The sequence below is a fragment of the Varroa jacobsoni genome, unplaced genomic scaffold (genome assembly GCF_002532875.2).
Source record: "Varroa jacobsoni isolate VJ856 unplaced genomic scaffold, vjacob_1.0 scaffold_9, whole genome shotgun sequence".
In the NCBI taxonomy this organism is placed as follows: domain Eukaryota; kingdom Metazoa; phylum Arthropoda; class Arachnida; order Mesostigmata; family Varroidae; genus Varroa; species Varroa jacobsoni.
The window spans coordinates 279,534-295,616 of record NW_019212911.1 but is presented as its reverse complement, the minus strand read 5'-3'; the positions used below and the strand labels follow the sequence as shown (position 1 = coordinate 295,616).

Here is a 16,083-nt window from a genome sequence, read left to right as displayed (position 1 = left end):
AGATTACTGCTCTTTTCACTTCTAAGTAACGTGAACGTCATGTCAACTTTTAGTAATTTTCGATTCGAACAGTAAGCCGCCGACAATTAAATGTTCTAGTAAGACATGTCATCCAATATAAATATTACAGCTTCTATCCGCAAGTAAAACTAAAAACTAAGAATCGTGTGTACTGCAAAGCGTATCAAAGGATACATTTTATTTTATAATTGTCATTAGCCGCCGAACGAGCGATAAAAACAGATCTACTACATCAAAGTACGCCAGCTGAGTCAAAAATAACTTCAGTGAAAGGTTTCTCCTTATGATCCAGCCTACTGAGACAAAGCTTTTTCTGTCGACAGTAAAATTACAGCATGGCCACGACTAAGTCGGGCAAATGCGGCTGCCATAATCGAAACTCTTCACAGTAGGCGTATGATATTTGACATTGCACACGGTTGGCTGTGTACTCGGCTGCCAGGCCCTCTGCGGCTTTCGAAATGGTTATGAAAGCTTTCAACACACTAACGAGAAATACATAAGAGAAAGCCTCGATTGAAACAACTTAGCACCTTATTAGAAAAGCATAAATATTATTTTAGAAATTTGGCGCACTGCTTTTGGCTACGTTGTAAACAATGAAGGCGGACACTCCTGAGATAGCTTACGATGATTTTAGGCACAGGGCGTATATCATCAAAGTTAGACAAATTTTTTTGAGGATGCTAAAGTAAAGAAATTCGTAGACTATTATCTAACAACTACTATTCTGCTAATCTGCTACCTTCGATTTGTACTCTACGAAAAGGTAAATACCATGGATAACGTGATAGAGCGTGGCACCACTTGATCGACGGCGCCATGGACACAAAAGTTGATCTGTTAGATCTGATTAATAAAATATCTTTGAGCAAAATAAAGAATTCTCTCATAAGATCTATTTGGTCCGAAACGCCTTCAGGTCAGTTACTTCAGGTAAGTTTCGTTTGAAGCAAAGGCTCCTCGTTGCAAATCGTAGACGCTTAGAATTTGTGGGAACGGCGCGATCGAGAAGGGCATACCCTAAGATATCTTCACGTACATACACCAAATCACCTAACTAAACTAAAATGACCGTTTATCAACTTAGAAAAAGAATAAGTGGTTGTACGCAGTTTCCAGCGATAATTGAAGTGTCCGTCACCATTGATGCGCCTACCGCAATATTAAAAAGAAAACGACAATTGTCACTTTTTCATAAAACCCATGCTTGTCAAAAGTGATTTTGTATTTTTTACATTTAGTTGCTGGTACACTCTGTAGTGCATGACTGAGTGAACGAAAGGTCTAAAAATTAATTGCAAAAGACTAGTCAAAGAGATATTGTCGACGACGAATAAACCGCTGCTGTTACATATTTTTACCGGTCGATTTTGTTAAATTGTTTAGCTTTCGAATTTACCAGAGCGATTTCAAACGCTAACAAACAGTGTAGCCCTGTGCCTTTTACAACTAACTTAGGTTTAAAAGTTATTTCTCCATTTCCATTGACAACTAAATAGTTCATGATTTCCGTATACACGCAAGGAAATGTCAGTTGAGAATATTTACACAAATAATTTATGATATTTATCAGTTTGATTTACATCAGATGTGCGGGAGCTGTCAATACTAAGAGGCCTAAGAAAATATATTAAAGACGAACGTTTATAATTGGCTTCACTAGTAAAAATTTCTTTTTTTCTTGCGAATATCAGAGCAGACTGCAACGAAGTGACCCTCTATGACAAATTGCACCGCCGGTTACCTCAATATATACATTATTACGTTTACTTGGTATACTACCTGCAAGAAGGTTAAAGACAAACGTTTATTTTGTCATATATAGATAAAAGCTGAATATATACAGCCCAGTCCAATACAGCCTGATAATATTTACGCATTTATTGCGCTATTCAATAATTATGTTAAGTTTGCCGGCGGCTCCTATTAGCAGCCTGTCGTTGGAGTTGCTCCCTCTTTCTACGTGTTATGAGAATCTGAAGCTCGTTCCGCTGTTGATTTAAAGGTACGATTCTCTGCGCGCTTTTAACACGTTCTTCAATAGTTGCCATGATGTTTATGTCACACGGGATATGAACGTACCGCACGTTACGACCGCGGATATAAAAATAGGGAAACGTCCGCTGGAATCCATTAATTAGTGTGATAGTCGCGTCCACCATTTGTACGTTCATTCGGCTGCAAAGCGCCGAAAAAGGTTGGGTTAATAATATTCAGAGCATCCAGTTTTTGGAATTCGAAAAGTTTATCTCACTGGATGTGAGCAAATCTATTGTAACAACAGAATTATATGAGCTGACTTTATTTTTTATGCGTTTTAAGTATTTCATACATGGCACTTAAACCATAAATGACATGTAATTTACCATTGCACTTATTATGTCTTAATTGTAGCACGTATCTCAAAGAAAATTAAGTCAGTCGGTAAACGAGATTTGCTTGTACATAAACCATTGGTTATAGCTTATTGATTCTTAATGCAGAGTTTAACATATACAAATAAATGTTATGAAAATTGTTCGAAGCTAACATCTCTTAAATATCTGTTGCTAACAACGCCTACGGCCGGGTTGAGCAGCATTATACATTCTTTATTGAATTACACATTAAACACACATGAATAAACACGAAAAAAAATTTACATAACATTCACTAAACTTTTCAACCCAAATTTACCATTGCTGGTTTTAGGTCCCTCATGTTATGAGATTAATAATCGTTAACCCAATAATGTTAACACAATAACTATCTAAACCTTCCAAAAATTCATTTCGACGAGGATGGGATTCGAACCCACGCGGGCAGAGCCCATTGGATTAGCAGTCCAACGCCTTAACCTCTCGGCCACCTCGTCACGACGCCTACTGGAGGACCAACTAAGCGCGCCATTGAATGTTCGTGAAACTTCAATTGGAAAATTTCAATCCAAATGATTTGAGCACTAACTCTAAAACGACACAATATGAAAATGGTTTATTCTGACGGTCTGTCTGTGGAGCATCTATTGGCAAGCTTTTAAAGTAAATTATGAACCCTATAGTTTCAACAGATGAATTCTTCTTAACTGATGTTTTCTTAGTTAACCTCAAAAAATACGACCGCTAAACAATGCGCCTGCTGCAAAAAAAAATATAATAGGAAGGGTAACGAAACAAATTTAATAAAATGAAGTGTTACTTTTCACAGCGAGTCCATACAAGGCAGCAGCAGAACACCATCTATGCCACACATTTCTATAAGGAATTCACCTCAACATGTGTTTCTTTCATTAAGGCTTTAACCAAGTCCTCACACCGCAAGTTAAAAGTTTGAGGAAAATGTGCAATATGACTCTATGGACTTTTGTGGAGTTCGGTGGACTTTTATTTGTTGTTGGAAATCAAAATGCGCGCCATGTATAAGAAAAGTGTGTGCCACTTACCCATCCACATCGCAAATCGTACCCTGAACCGTGATCTCATTTTGCAATTCCACCGTTGTTGCCCGGCCTTCCAAAGCCTGCACTAAGCATAAGAGCGTTTTGACAGCTGTCGCTTTATCTCTACCACTTCGTAGAGACATGTTGTCGTAGCCTCTGCTAAAGGATTGTTATTGGCAGTAGTTTTTAACCCTGCAACTTCACTATCTAGCTTCAAAGCAAGCCCGCTTTAAATACGTGTAATGTGGACGTCGCCATATTTGTTTCCGAGTCGTACTGTTGTATAGCCGTTGTTGTTACTGCTGTTGTTGTTGTTCTGTGGTGAAACGCTGTTGTTTTGGTGGCAGCAGAGGTAACAATCGACGGCATTCGAAACTCAATTGTTTTCATGAAAAGCGGGAGCCGGCGTCCCTTACTTAGTTGTCCATTAACTGGAGTAACGGGTGCTTTCTCTCAGTAGTTGTTATTGTAGTAAACTTACGCGGACTAATCCGCGAAAAATACGGCCGTTCAGTAAACGAGTATGGGGGGCTGATCCTGTAGAAAATCGCGTCTGCCGTATGTGGGGCCGCCGTCTATTATCTGTCGTGCGAAATTTTCTCGCTCATATAACAGTATTACAATTCGAGAATAACAGATTCAAAACAGAGATGTTAACTTGTTCAACTGAATACATAAATAGTATTTATTTGAACCTTTCATACGCAGAGTTAAGTGGAGGTACGTTTCTGCATTAACGACGTTATCAAAGCTCAGTTTCATTGTTCGCTTGTGATGTGCATTTCCGTTTCTGAAAACGGCTTCAACCGCGTGAACATACACATTCACGCGCGTATACGCTTATCTACTTGTTTGCTGTATATTTGCATTATATTGCTACTTCTGCCATCACAAATGGAATTGCAGTCAATTAGGACTGGTAAATTGTCAAGGATAGAATTAACAGTTAATATTGCGTTCGTTCATCTATGTCACTTTCGCTGGCAAGCCATATCGACCACCGCGGCTCTGGTGTTCAATCCAGTGAGTCTATCAACTGGAGAGGCGACAGTCAGCTGATCTATTGTTCCGCTGTTCGAAATCGTTTGCCTTCATGGTGTAGTAAATATAGAGTACAATCGGTAGTCGGTGACGATGCTGGCGCAATGTACAATTCTTCAATAAGCTATTGGGATCGACAGTCACAAGTACATGGAGGAGATCAGTGAAGAATCAGTTCTGTCAACATCGTGACAAAGACTTAGGACATGATTTGTGCTTCGCTCGATTAGGAACTACTTCCCCATCTTTACAACAATTAAAAATGGTTGCAACTTTTTACATAGCGAGAATTCAGTGATATGACTGTGACGACGTCACTCAAGTGCCTACGAAATTTTTAAAAACACTCATTACGTAAGAAGAGTAGAAAACGACAACAGGCAGTGGTGCAACCCGCAGTGTAGAGGGACCCGTGACGTTAGCGAAGGGAGCGTCACGAAGCTAAGGTCTTTGTGATGGCCACAGGGTCAGAAATTACCCCTCTGTTCGAAGGGCCAAGTATGCCCTTATTTAACGATTCTAGTCGTAGAGAGCGCTATTTTCATTATACACTCGCCGGTGTCACATCAGGCCTCGTCTTTGTAAGTACTGACAGCAAGTTTTGTTGCTTTTTATTTAAGTTTTGATAAAACAGAGATTACTGCAAAAAGCTTGTTATCTAATGAGCGAGTAAGCGTATGTACGATTGATTATTATCTGTATTCAAAATGGGCTCTCTTAACAACCCCATATGGATAAAATTTTGTTTAAAAACAATTTGTCGACTGCATTTGTGGGTAATTGGCAATAATGAAATAACGGAAGTGCGCTTGGCTTCTAGAGACGTTACTGAGAAAGACAGAACTAGAATATATATCTCGCATTATTTACTTGTTGTATTATTCACTTATATTAACAATAGGTAGTATATAAAAATCACGTTTTTCAATGCTTTTGCACGAGTGACTAAGTTATAATGGTCATAGTAATTAGCTGCATAATTGCTGTGCTTGCGAAACAAACATGGTAGGCAATTATTAACTTATTTTATGTTTCATAGCCAGGGCTATCAGGATTAACGGATATGACTGTTACAAATTTGGCGTTTTGCTTCTATATTATTTGAGATTGTAACTAGATGTCATGTTTTGCTTTTATCATTGTTTCCGTGGGAATAACAACTCAACAACAACGCATTGCTATGTTAGGTAATGGCTTTTATTCTGTAGTCGGATCGTATTCAAAAAGATTAGACAAAGTCCAAAAAAAATTGTGATTGTAACTTACGTCGTTTTCTAATTATAATCACTAACCCAGATTATATAGCATAACGGCAACATAAATATTCTCTATCTTCATACCAAGATCATCAAGGTACCTATTTGATCTATGACTAAGCATCGTTTGCTTTGAACAATAGAAAAAGGTAGACATCATGCAATCCTTTCTTAAAATAAACTACAAAAAAATCAACTAGCTATAGATAACCATAGTAAGTTATGTTTTATAAGTCATTCATGCAAGACACAAGAAAAATTCAAAATACATGAGCCGATACGAGCAGCGAGAATTCATTGCCGTTAACTGCATGTTGTCACCTTTCGAGCATGCACTTTACCAATGAACTCGAATCGTGTTGACGTCTTATTAAAAAATGGTATGTTGAACTTCACAAGTCAGAGTAGTGAGACACGAACCAACGAAAAATCAAACCACGGCCCCGTCGTTATATTTGTAACACACTAATCTCTATGTTTGACGAATTAGTTCCATATAAACGTCTAACAATAATTGAATCAACGTACAGTGTCAAAATTGCATACATGCATCGTCGTTACCGTAGGATCTGTCAGTATTTGTCAGATCTTACTAGTTCATACATAAGTTGAATCATATTCATGGTAATTTAAAAGCACCTTTCACGTTTCATTTTCATACATGGTGAATAATAAAATTATTCGTCTTACTTAAACGTTGTTTACATCTCCCGTACCACACACTGTTACATATTTATTGATTTTTGCTGATTTTTAAAAGTTCTTAGTGTAATGCAGTCATCAAAAATAGGTCCTATACAGCATACCCTAAAAAGACGTTCTAAACAACAGTGAGCATGTTTTACGTAGTTGCTACCCAAAAATACAATATGCGCATAATATTTGTTACTCAATTTCATGCAGCTCTGACATTTAATATATTCGATGTAGGTTATTATCTTTCTTTCAAATCTTTTTATCATACTCGTCCTACTGGCTATAATAGATACCTTGATTGCTTTCTGTTTTCATGCTTATGCTGCCGATAAACCCCACTGGTAATTCGAGGAGTGCTATTTTATTTTCTTAGTGTTATCGTTGACTTGTATCGTTGAATGTTATAATTAAGCTGATTTAGCAATGCAAAACCCTATAATCAAATTTACGTATCTTGTGTTACGTACGAAAATTACGTATAATGTGAGGCTAACCTTTTGTCATGATATTACAGTAAACTAACAAAATAGGTTTGTCCTGCTACCTCCAGTCGCCTCGAATAGGCACAGACTAGCCTGAAAATACCGAGATGATCATTCTTATTGCAATGACTTCTGTGGTAAAACGAAAAGTTATAAATATTCCACCCAGTATATACTTTACTCAATATAGCTTCTTCCGACAAAACTGTAAAAATAATTGTTAACAGCGGATACTGGCAATATTTTCCTTATCATCTTATGTTGCAGTGTTGATAAAACTTCTCGGGTACACTTTGTCGAGGCCAGGCGTATAAACCGTAATTAATCAGCCTCCCGTGAGAATCCGAACAAGCCATGAAAAGCCTCGCAGAACTGTTATCCTATAATGAACGAAGTGAATTATTAAGGATTACAGTTTTAAGATTAGGATTTAGTTTAGGCAATGTGGAGCGGTAACAGACATTCGTGTAAAGCTTACTATTGATTCTCAATACGCTGATCACTCAAGTATTGGACTATCACTTATATAATATCAGAAGAAAGCGCGTGTTTGTCAAGTTACTCAAGCAATCTACGGAACACGACATTTATTTCTGTTTGAAATCTCTCGTATTTATTATCTTTAAAACGTAAAGCTAGTGTCGCAAGCTCTAAGACTCTACATATTGCCTTCATAACTAGTAACATGATTCTGTTACTGATCTCCGCTGCATTTTAGATGCATTCAATTATTGGAGAGGATCATTATTATCTCCCATTCAATCATAGTCGAACCGCGAAATTTGTTTCATGCACAATTCGTAGATAGGTTTTCCCCAATTATACGAATGTATTTAACAAAACGCACATTTGCGGTTTCTCAAAGCTGTTTAACTGCTGCAGAGTTGTAAAGCTTCGAAATATGATCCCACTTTAAATACAACACGAACCATTCCATGCGACGTCCACTTTTGGTACGGGTTTTCGATCAAATTTGTTTTCATTCGATCAGCGGAAGATCCATCGAACGAATTTTAAAATGTTCAAAGAAGCTGTTTTACTAATAGATCGGTGTAAATACTTTCTTGCCCCTGTGAATTTGACAAATAACAGCTTCATGCAGAAAAACGAAACTTTCACAACAGCTAATCGTTCCATATTTAAATATACGCCAAAGCAAATTATATTATTTTTCTGTTGTTTCGGTATTTGCTTTCAGGTAACACTGTGTTTGGCATTCTTCTACAACATTCCTCCTGATGGTCGTCATGTATATTTCTCATTCGTGCTTATTTTTATGTGCTTTTCGCATTGCATACTGGTACGCCTCCGAATGGTACTTACGATAATGTAGTGTATTTTCGGAGACATTATACGACGTCGTGCCGTTTTATTTAAACTTGTTATCTTCTACCAAAGCAATAATTTTCTCCAAAAATTTATTACAATAGACTGGTACTACACGATATCAGATTATTGTAAAGCAGTGTGATATAAATCTAAATGATCTCATTGACATAAGAACAAGATTCAGTAGGAATATACCTCTATACTACGCTATACTTCTGCTCTACTCAAAAACATGAAAGACTTGTTATCTCGACAGTTGTTTAACGGGTTGAAATTAAGAAATCAGAACCAGTTTTAAGTTGTGTAGTTTGTATCGTTGCTTTTTCTATTTTAGATCCATTGGTACCGTCAGGGTGACGTAGACCCCAAATTCCGAACGTACATCTATGGCAACACGGCTGTGATTATCCTCTTGTGCATATCTGGCATCTCCTACTCTACCCAACAGCCCTCGAACCTGATCAAGACTTTATCTTCTTGACGGTGGCCTGGGTATAACTAATGCAGTTACAGAGATAGCTGTCCAATCTATGTCAATCTGTGCTACCCAAGCCAAAATGAGAACATCGAGGGTAGAACATTCGCCGATTTTGTTTTGGGTCCTTTAGCCGCAGCGCATGTTCGTCTTTATCGATCAGTCTCAACGGCCAAGTTTCGGCAGTGTATTGATTCAAAGAGAAAGCAAAAACGCTTGTTAAACATATATCGGTAATAGAAAGAATGATATTTTGGTTTCGAAGACGTTGTTTTTGATTTGCGGCATTTCACGTTTCATTATAGGATCGTAAAACTTGTTGAGATTCCGGCGAAAACTCGTTCCAAAGTTCTAAAAAATTTCTTTAATCTATAAACGACGAATAGATGCTTAGATATCGTAAAATCTTTTTATCCGCGAGCTTCAAGCTGTGTTCGCCCAGTCATTGTAACGATATGAACCTTGCTTTCAAGTTCCGCAGGCTACAACTGTATACGTCGAGGTGCGATGATGAAAATCACACAAGCTACCAATACAGTAGCTATTGATAGAGTATCAATATATACATTACTGTTTACAGCTTATGATAATGTGTATTCTGAAGGCATATACGTACTATGCCTTGATAAAATCGAGTAAGATTTATATATATAGAAGGGAGTGAGTAGCTACAAATTTTCTTACTGCGCATATTTGCAGTTTGCAGACGAGTTAAAAAACGTACAAACAGTTATTAGTACCACTATTCTATACCGCAGTTATTATTTTTATCAGACACTGAGCACAACGGAGTGAAATGCGTAGACGATAATTAATTTTTTAACTTTAATAATAAACAAAGCACACAGGTTAGCCGGCCACCTGCACCTGTGAATTCTGACCAAAACCTGCACATAAGTGTACCCCATTCCTGTACAAAATTCTATTTTACCGTTTAACTTAACCGATTTAAGCGACTAATTTGTTTATGTTTTTGTAAAGTTTAATATAAAAAGTAAGAAAAGAGGGTTTTTGCTGAATATAATCAAAAAGTAATGCATAAACTTTTATCAATAGAAGTCAAGAAATAATAGTGATTAATATTTGTCTTCATTTTTTGGCAATATTGTTTTATATTTAATTAAAAACTGGTCATCACTTCAAAAATAATTTGAGCATAGTCTACTTAGGGAAAGATCGTATTATTTTATAGTGAATATTGCTTGCATTAGGTGTTACTCGGCAAATGTGATTTCAGTAGTCGTAGTTTTTCCTTCTACTTATAGTGATGGTAGTAACACTCGCAGTCCTCTGCAATAATGTTTGCAGTTATAGTTGATTATGGTTTTAGTCTACGAAATAACCGAAATCAAGAACCATATCTTAAGCCAAATCCTTCATACTTAGCGAAGGATATCGATAAATCGGGATGGTTTGATTAGTAGTATGAACTTACTAAAGCTGCCGCTTTGTAAACAAACAAAAAAAAGTACATGTGTATCCGTTATAAAAGATCAGCCACTGGGTAAGATTTTGAAATCTAAATTTGGTAAGTTACTCGGATTCCACGTCCGGTACTACCAATAGACATTTCTTTAGACGGCTAGCGGCCCTTCTTAGCACAAAACAAAGTGCATTAACGCTCAACGTAAAGTTTGGACCACCTCGCGTGTCCCTAAGTAGGCAAAATTAAGCTAGCATGGAGAAAAAGTAGAACTTAGTAGTGGAATTTGTAAGCCACCTTGGAGCTAAAACATTACTTGTATAAATAGTCTACTTATCGAACACAGCGTCTCGTTAGTAGAAGTTTGTTACTATCCTACCTATTTTTAAAATTAAGAAAGCAGGCTCTTCGGGGGCTCAAAATTCTTTTAACCTATAACTTCACAAGAAGTAATAGCACTTGTGGCACGGTCAAGACCCAATTAAAATATTGTGTACTGGATACTTCACTTTTTGCTGTTTAGGAATAGCGCATATAAAACTACCTAAAACATTATCCATATCGTAGTCAGAATGCTGAAAAGAGTGTAAATCCTATACGCAAGAAAGTGCAAGAACACGATAGAATTGTAAGTATTCAGTAGTAAGACAAAATGACCTGTTAAGCGTGCTTTATTATGTCTCTCTTGAAGTAAATTGAATACATTATTATTTATAGCCACTTATAATAGATGAGATTTGTTAACTGTTTGCATGTATCAATGGAAAAATGACTTGATAAAACGTAGTAACACTATAATAATGGAAGGTAATGATTATGATACACCGTGTCCTCTTCATCTTGGCACCACGCAACGTTCCTTTGAACAACCTTGTACATAGGGGTATCAGGCGGACATTCATCATAAACAAATTTTGCTAAAGATAAATAACCTAGTTGGTATCAGGAATATTTATGGCGTCAGTTATCTTCCGTAAGCCAAACAAAAACACACCGGTGTGTTCTCAACATAGATCAGGTAACTATACAAATCCAAACCATATTAAGAATAAGTCTGAATTACTGTTCTAACGGACATGGCGAGTATGTAAGTAATTGCCATATCCATATAGACGATTGATCCAAGATTTACCATGCGCCAGGATGGGTGTTGGCAAGCCGTCGCATTCGCCGAGTATTTCTGTCCTGGTCGCGAATCTTCTTCTCCATCTCCTGGTCAGTTAGCGTCTCCAGGAATGGACACCACTGTTCAGCCTCACTTTGAGCTCTGAAGGGCATCTCGAGCTGCGCCAACGGGGCTTCGGAGAAGGCATACGTTCGTTGATGCCAAGCCAATTGGCCGCGGATAGAATAAGCGATAGCTGTCACAAATTCACCGCCCAATCCGAGATCGGAACAAAGCTTGGTAGCGAACTCTTCAGGCGAGTTCGCTCGTTCACTCATGTCCCACTCGAACTGATCAACAAGAGAGATGTTGCCGACGTGTATGTTGAGCTTGATAAGAACCCTCTGATCTGTTTGTTCGTCAAGTAGGCTTGGCTCGCTAGGAAATGCTTCGATTTGCTGCCGCATCGATGCAGCAATCTGGGGAACGAAGAGAAGTGGCGGAAGATCGAGGTCATCACAAAGAAGTTCGGCAAATTGTTCCGGAGAGATGTGCGCTTCGTGACGGTTCCACGTAAACGTGTCGCGGAGTTTGCTACCTTCAATCTCCATGTCTAGACGGATTGGTACCAGGCACTCAGGGAGAGCGGCACTCTCGTGCAGCATAGCCGGGTCAAGATCGTCGTAACTACAACAGCCGAAACATCCACGCTATTCATAAGTTGATTTAATGACGCCCCATTATCTCAGTTACATATGTAGAAGATATATAGCATTTTTTCTTTGATCTATAGTATTTCTAAATGTGTGTAGGTACATTTGCATGTTTATTAGTGTAACCAAAAATGTTGCTCCGCATTATCTTGGGTATAGTACTAAATAAGATTTAGGCGTGGCCAATTTTTACCGTCACTATGTTAATGAACTTTGTTCATTAACAAACTTTGTAACAAATTGTTGAACACATATACTGTTTTTTTCTGTTTCTAGCTAAACAAGGACTTATGTGTGTTGTCGCTACGCGAACTGAATGATAAATGTGTGTATTATTCAGTCCGAAAAAGGACTTTCGGACGATTCGGGATTATTAGTTCCTACAACACTTACAGCATGGGAAAGCTTTTGTTCTTCTTTGAATGTTGCAAACGGTTCCGGTTGATCGGCGTTGAACATGGCACAGCGTCAAGGTGATGTGCGTTATTCGGGGCAGCCGGCATAAATGATGGCCGAGCCTTTGCATTCTTAGCACTAAAATGCGCACCAAAAAATTAAGTTTTCTCGTTTGAAATACAGTGAGCCAATATTTTTCTATAATTGTACGTAAGACTTAAAGAATAGACGCAAAATCATTTTCAAGAACATGAGTGCACGTGTGAAACTTCCACTGACTGATGCTATTAAAAGTCAGTAGTTAATGCCAGCTGTCATCACACGAATCTTATGGGAACACACGCGTGCTACACTTGCTTTGTAAAGTCGAACTAATAAAGTAACGGGTTCTACTAAACCACCGTCTACTGGCTTAACATTTTGATTAAATTCACTGTCAACATACGTCTTAAATATGAGATGTTCGAAAACATATTCCATTGTTTCCAGGTTTAAGTAAGCATTTTTATCTTTCCTTTGTTTTATCCAGTAAACGCTACTTGCCAATAAAGCTCGCACTACACAGCTTACATGTGAAACCGCACCTCAAAATCAATCGTCAATTTCGATGTGATCACGCCACTGCTAATCGCCCCCGATGAAAGCAAATAGTGAGCGTGCACAAGAGAAGTATACGCTTAGAGGTTTTCCTTATCAGTTCGGTCTACCGGCCAGTGAATAACCTTGAAAGTCAAACACTTATCCTGGAGCTCATGAAATAGATAAATAATAATTGAATTGCCGTAATCGCGGCGCTAAATGTCACTGAGAACGATGCGGCCTAAAAGAAAGTGGGTGCGTCACGACAGTATAGAACACAACAGCAAATCTATCTGTGCCGTTCTCGCAACCGCTAGTGATAATAGCAACGGCACTGCCAATAGCAAATAACAGATCAAGAGACAACGGCGACATTTCCCGCTCGAATATAATCTTCGTTCTTCAAAGATATAATTTACTATCATCACATAAAAGTAAAAACATACGAACAACTCAAACCGGACTTCATCATTATTCCTATTTATTGCAAATAAAGAAGATGGCAAAACCGTACCTCCTACACACTAGATAGAGAGAAGCACGATTAAAAAGAATAAGCACCACTTTAGAAACCTTACCCATGGCCTCCGCCTTCGAAATTATTTTCCTGAACAGGAGCAGCGCGATATTTCTCTTCATTTCCATCTATTAAATCATCAACTTCAGACTTTTTCAGCAGTGAAATGAAATTAGCGGCTGAGTGCTGACTCATATTTTCTGCGAAATAACACAGCGTCCCGCATTAGTATTCACATATGTGCACCAGCAGTCTCTGCTACCACTGCACATTTACCTTTGCGTGCCAAATATAATTAAAAAAATGATTACACAAGGCAGGCTTAGTACACATTTTTTTTCAATTAAAGCAGTTCTTATCACTCTAACTGCTCTATTACTTCTTCTTAAATTGTTAAATACTTGTCTGCGGGTGTCACAAGATTAATAAACGCTTAAACTAATGGAGCGGCTATGCTACATACAGAACGGCAAAACATCATCGAATGTTAGCAAGCGTGTTTGCACATGGACAGGCCGGTTTTATCAAAAGGAAAGATAACTACTAGAACAAATATCTGTTGCTTAGTGAAATCGTCGTTGTCGAATTCTGAAATTATTACTTGTTTATTTGAATGTGAAGATACCATAACAGATTCAAAGTTATCTTTCGATGATTACGATGAAAAATTTATGCGCAAACAGATTTTTAAGCCGAACAAATAGACGGTTGTTCGTAAAGATTAGCAAAGCATACATTAATGGCTAACACGAAATTGGTAATAATAGAAACTGAATCGACACGCTGCTTTCAGTGATACAAAAATCCATCTGTGAAACCACGTTTGATTTCTATACCTCATCCGAAAACAAATTCAACTTCACTCTCTAGGTACTAGGCAGTACGTTCATCCGACGACGCAGCTGCTTGCAATTGCACAAGTAAACAAAATAAAAAATATTACTAGTGGACAAACAGTTAATCAACGCGCAATAATACATACCCATTTGAGAGATTTTCTTCCGTTCGTCGACGGTCACTGCACGACGCCATAGTGACGGATACTTTTTGTACAATGTTCCCCTGAAAAGTCGTAAATAATTGCCCACCTGTAAAAATGAAACCGAAGATGATATATGATTATGTTAATCATGTCATAATAAATATCCCATAACCTGTAGAAAAGAAACTATAATACCCGACATAATCAATTACAAAACATTATAAAATTATTAAACTAGAAATTATAAAACATTCCTATCGGTCTACTGTCTTGCATCGCAAATGTATTACAAATCTTCAGCTAATCCTGCTTTAAGATATCCATTCCGTGAAGGATGTACCTTCCGCTACTTTTACACGTCTCATCGTCTGTGCAACCTTCAGATAGAGCCACTGAGGGGTCTTATTGAACGTTTTAATTCCGCTTTTAAACCTGCTATCATCGAGCAGCAAGCCTTTTCGATCATTTTGCAAGAAGAATATCTTGCAAAATTGCCACTTCAAATATTAGTGCAGTCTAATCAAAAATCATACTCACTTCAGTGCCTATGTAATAATAGTCTCCGCCATCTTCTAGCTGAAAGGAGACAGGACGGTCTCCGAACGTCCTCATCACTGCAGTTTTCTCGAACGTGACTCGCCGACGAACCAAAAATCTTTACGAAACCTTTGCAAACACAATAAAGTTGTTTACCACTATTTCCAAGCAACAACCGGCCGCGAGCGTCTCGAATATGTAAATAATGGCGCCCGGAGCGCTAAAGCCAACAGCCAGCAGAAAGTGCTCTCTAATTTGAAATTTGGCGCGCCCGTTTTGAAGCTCGTACGTAATATGTACGACAAACTTATTTCATCCCAAAAGGGATCTACTTCTGTATTCAACTACTTTATCACAGATTATTGGGCGTTATCACGAAAATCTGAGGATTTATAGACACGACCATTGTCACAGCCAGTGCTTCTTGAGACGCACATTCATGTACCGTAGCGTTTATTATGGATAAGCTAAGAGGAATAGCGGTTTTATCTATTGATACCCGTATACTTACAAAAAGAAATTACTTTAAAGCCTTCTGACATACATGCGTTCACGTATCAATTAGAAATTTCTTAAAATTACACAATAATTGTTCCTAAAAAACTAGGGCTAACTATAAAAAACTTCCGACACCGGGAATCGAACCCGGGCCTCGCGGGTGAGAGCCGCGTATCCTAACCACTAGACCATGCCGGATTGTTGATTCACTTGCGTTGCACTAGCAAGTCGATTACGATGTTCAGTACTCACAGGTTTGCAGCTTCATACCGAACATTTTGTACAGCATGCAAAACAGCACAAACGTAATTACAACGGATAAACGTAGCCAATTTAAGTAAGATAAATTAATTTGATAGATAAAAGAGATACATGCATACAAAAAAAGGTTTTCAAGCGATTAATTGAGTCCATGCAATTGCCACAATCGATTTAACATGAAATAAATCTGCTTATACAGTCCCTGAGCAATGCTTGGCATAGATTTCTTTTCCTTAAAAAAATAGACTTTATCAAATTTGACTGGACAACCGTGGGGTGTATTATAAATTAGAAAGATACACCGTTATTCATATACCTTACTTACGGGCTCATTTCGCAAACAGAAGATTT

At 37.9% G+C, this 16,083-nt stretch overlaps 3 protein-coding genes and 2 non-coding genes across 8 annotated transcripts; 1 reads left to right on the top strand and 4 right to left on the bottom strand.

Moving 5' to 3' along the window:
• Window positions 1–168: 168 nt before the first annotated feature.
• On the bottom strand, window positions 169–3,719 carry LOC111264288 (U7 snRNA-associated Sm-like protein LSm10). Of its 2 annotated transcripts, XM_022840087.2 has the most exons (3): window positions 3,446–3,719; window positions 2,107–2,202; window positions 169–1,806 (listed from the first exon to the last, which is right to left on the bottom strand). In XM_022840087.2, exons 1-3 carry the CDS (start codon window positions 3,583–3,585, stop codon window positions 1,803–1,805), a joined length of 240 nt encoding a protein of 79 aa, XP_022695822.1. In that variant the 5' UTR covers window positions 3,586–3,719; the 3' UTR covers window positions 169–1,802. The 2 variants fall into 2 exon arrangements, with proteins under 2 accessions (XP_022695822.1, XP_022695902.1); XM_022840167.2 differs by having other exon boundaries at window positions 169–2,202; window positions 3,446–3,718.
• Window positions 2,797–2,878, bottom strand: TRNAS-GCU (transfer RNA serine (anticodon GCU)). The gene has a single exon. It is a non-coding gene; the product is annotated as a tRNA-Ser (tRNA).
• On the top strand, window positions 3,716–9,797 carry LOC111264186 (transmembrane protein 243). 3 transcript variants are annotated; one of them, XM_086970509.1, is made up of 4 exons: window positions 3,716–3,794; window positions 4,431–5,064; window positions 8,116–8,232; window positions 8,581–9,797. In XM_086970509.1, the coding sequence occupies exons 2-4, from the start codon at window positions 4,939–4,941 to the stop codon at window positions 8,725–8,727; spliced, it is 390 nt and encodes a 129-aa protein (XP_086826635.1). In that variant the 5' UTR covers window positions 3,716–3,794; window positions 4,431–4,938; the 3' UTR covers window positions 8,728–9,797. The 3 variants fall into 3 exon arrangements, with proteins under 3 accessions (XP_086826635.1, XP_022695625.1, XP_022695701.1); XM_022839890.2 differs by lacking the exon at window positions 3,716–3,794 and adding an exon at window positions 3,922–4,162; XM_022839966.2 differs by lacking the exon at window positions 3,716–3,794 and having other exon boundaries at window positions 8,116–8,217.
• A 973-nt stretch (window positions 9,798–10,770) lies between these two features.
• Window positions 10,771–15,182, bottom strand: Snr1 (SWI/SNF related, matrix associated, actin dependent regulator of chromatin, subfamily b, member 1). Its single transcript, XM_022839781.2, has 5 exons — window positions 14,974–15,182; window positions 14,437–14,542; window positions 13,516–13,654; window positions 12,356–12,496; window positions 10,771–11,936 (listed from the first exon to the last, which is right to left on the bottom strand). The coding sequence occupies exons 1-5, from the start codon at window positions 15,046–15,048 to the stop codon at window positions 11,273–11,275; spliced, it is 1,125 nt and encodes a 374-aa protein (XP_022695516.1). The 5' UTR covers window positions 15,049–15,182; the 3' UTR covers window positions 10,771–11,272.
• A 415-nt stretch (window positions 15,183–15,597) lies between these two features.
• Window positions 15,598–15,669, bottom strand: TRNAE-CUC (transfer RNA glutamic acid (anticodon CUC)). The gene has a single exon. It is a non-coding gene; the product is annotated as a tRNA-Glu (tRNA).
• Between the last annotated feature and the right edge of the window lie 414 nt (window positions 15,670–16,083).

What these genes read in the sequence shown, in the direction of transcription:
- Snr1 (XM_022839781.2), bottom strand. Translation starts at nt 15,048, where the DNA reads ATGAGGACGTTCGGAGACCGTCCTGTCTCCTTTCAGCTAGAAGATGGC. An exon ending in TTCGAAGGCGGAGGCCATGG is followed by an intron (nt 12,497 to 13,515) that starts GTAAGGTTTCTA and finishes TGCGCATTTTAG; the next exon opens with TGCTAAGAATGCAAAGGCTC. An exon ending in AACAAAAGCTTTCCCATGCT is followed by an intron (nt 11,937 to 12,355) that starts GTAAGTGTTGTA and finishes CGGCTGTTGTAG; the next exon opens with TTACGACGATCTTGACCCGG.
- LOC111264186 (XM_086970509.1), top strand. Translation starts at nt 4,939, where the DNA reads ATGGCCACAGGGTCAGAAATTACCCCTCTGTTCGAAGGGCCAAGTATG. An exon ending in TCACATCAGGCCTCGTCTTT is followed by an intron (nt 5,065 to 8,115) that starts GTAAGTACTGAC and finishes ATTTGCTTTCAG; the next exon opens with GTAACACTGTGTTTGGCATT. An exon ending in TACTGGTACGCCTCCGAATG is followed by an intron (nt 8,233 to 8,580) that starts GTACTTACGATA and finishes TTTCTATTTTAG; the next exon opens with ATCCATTGGTACCGTCAGGG.
- LOC111264288 (XM_022840167.2), bottom strand. Translation starts at nt 3,585, where the DNA reads ATGTCTCTACGAAGTGGTAGAGATAAAGCGACAGCTGTCAAAACGCTC. An exon ending in ACGATTTGCGATGTGGATGG is followed by an intron (nt 2,203 to 3,445) that starts GTAAGTGGCACA and finishes GGCGCTTTGCAG; the next exon opens with CCGAATGAACGTACAAATGG.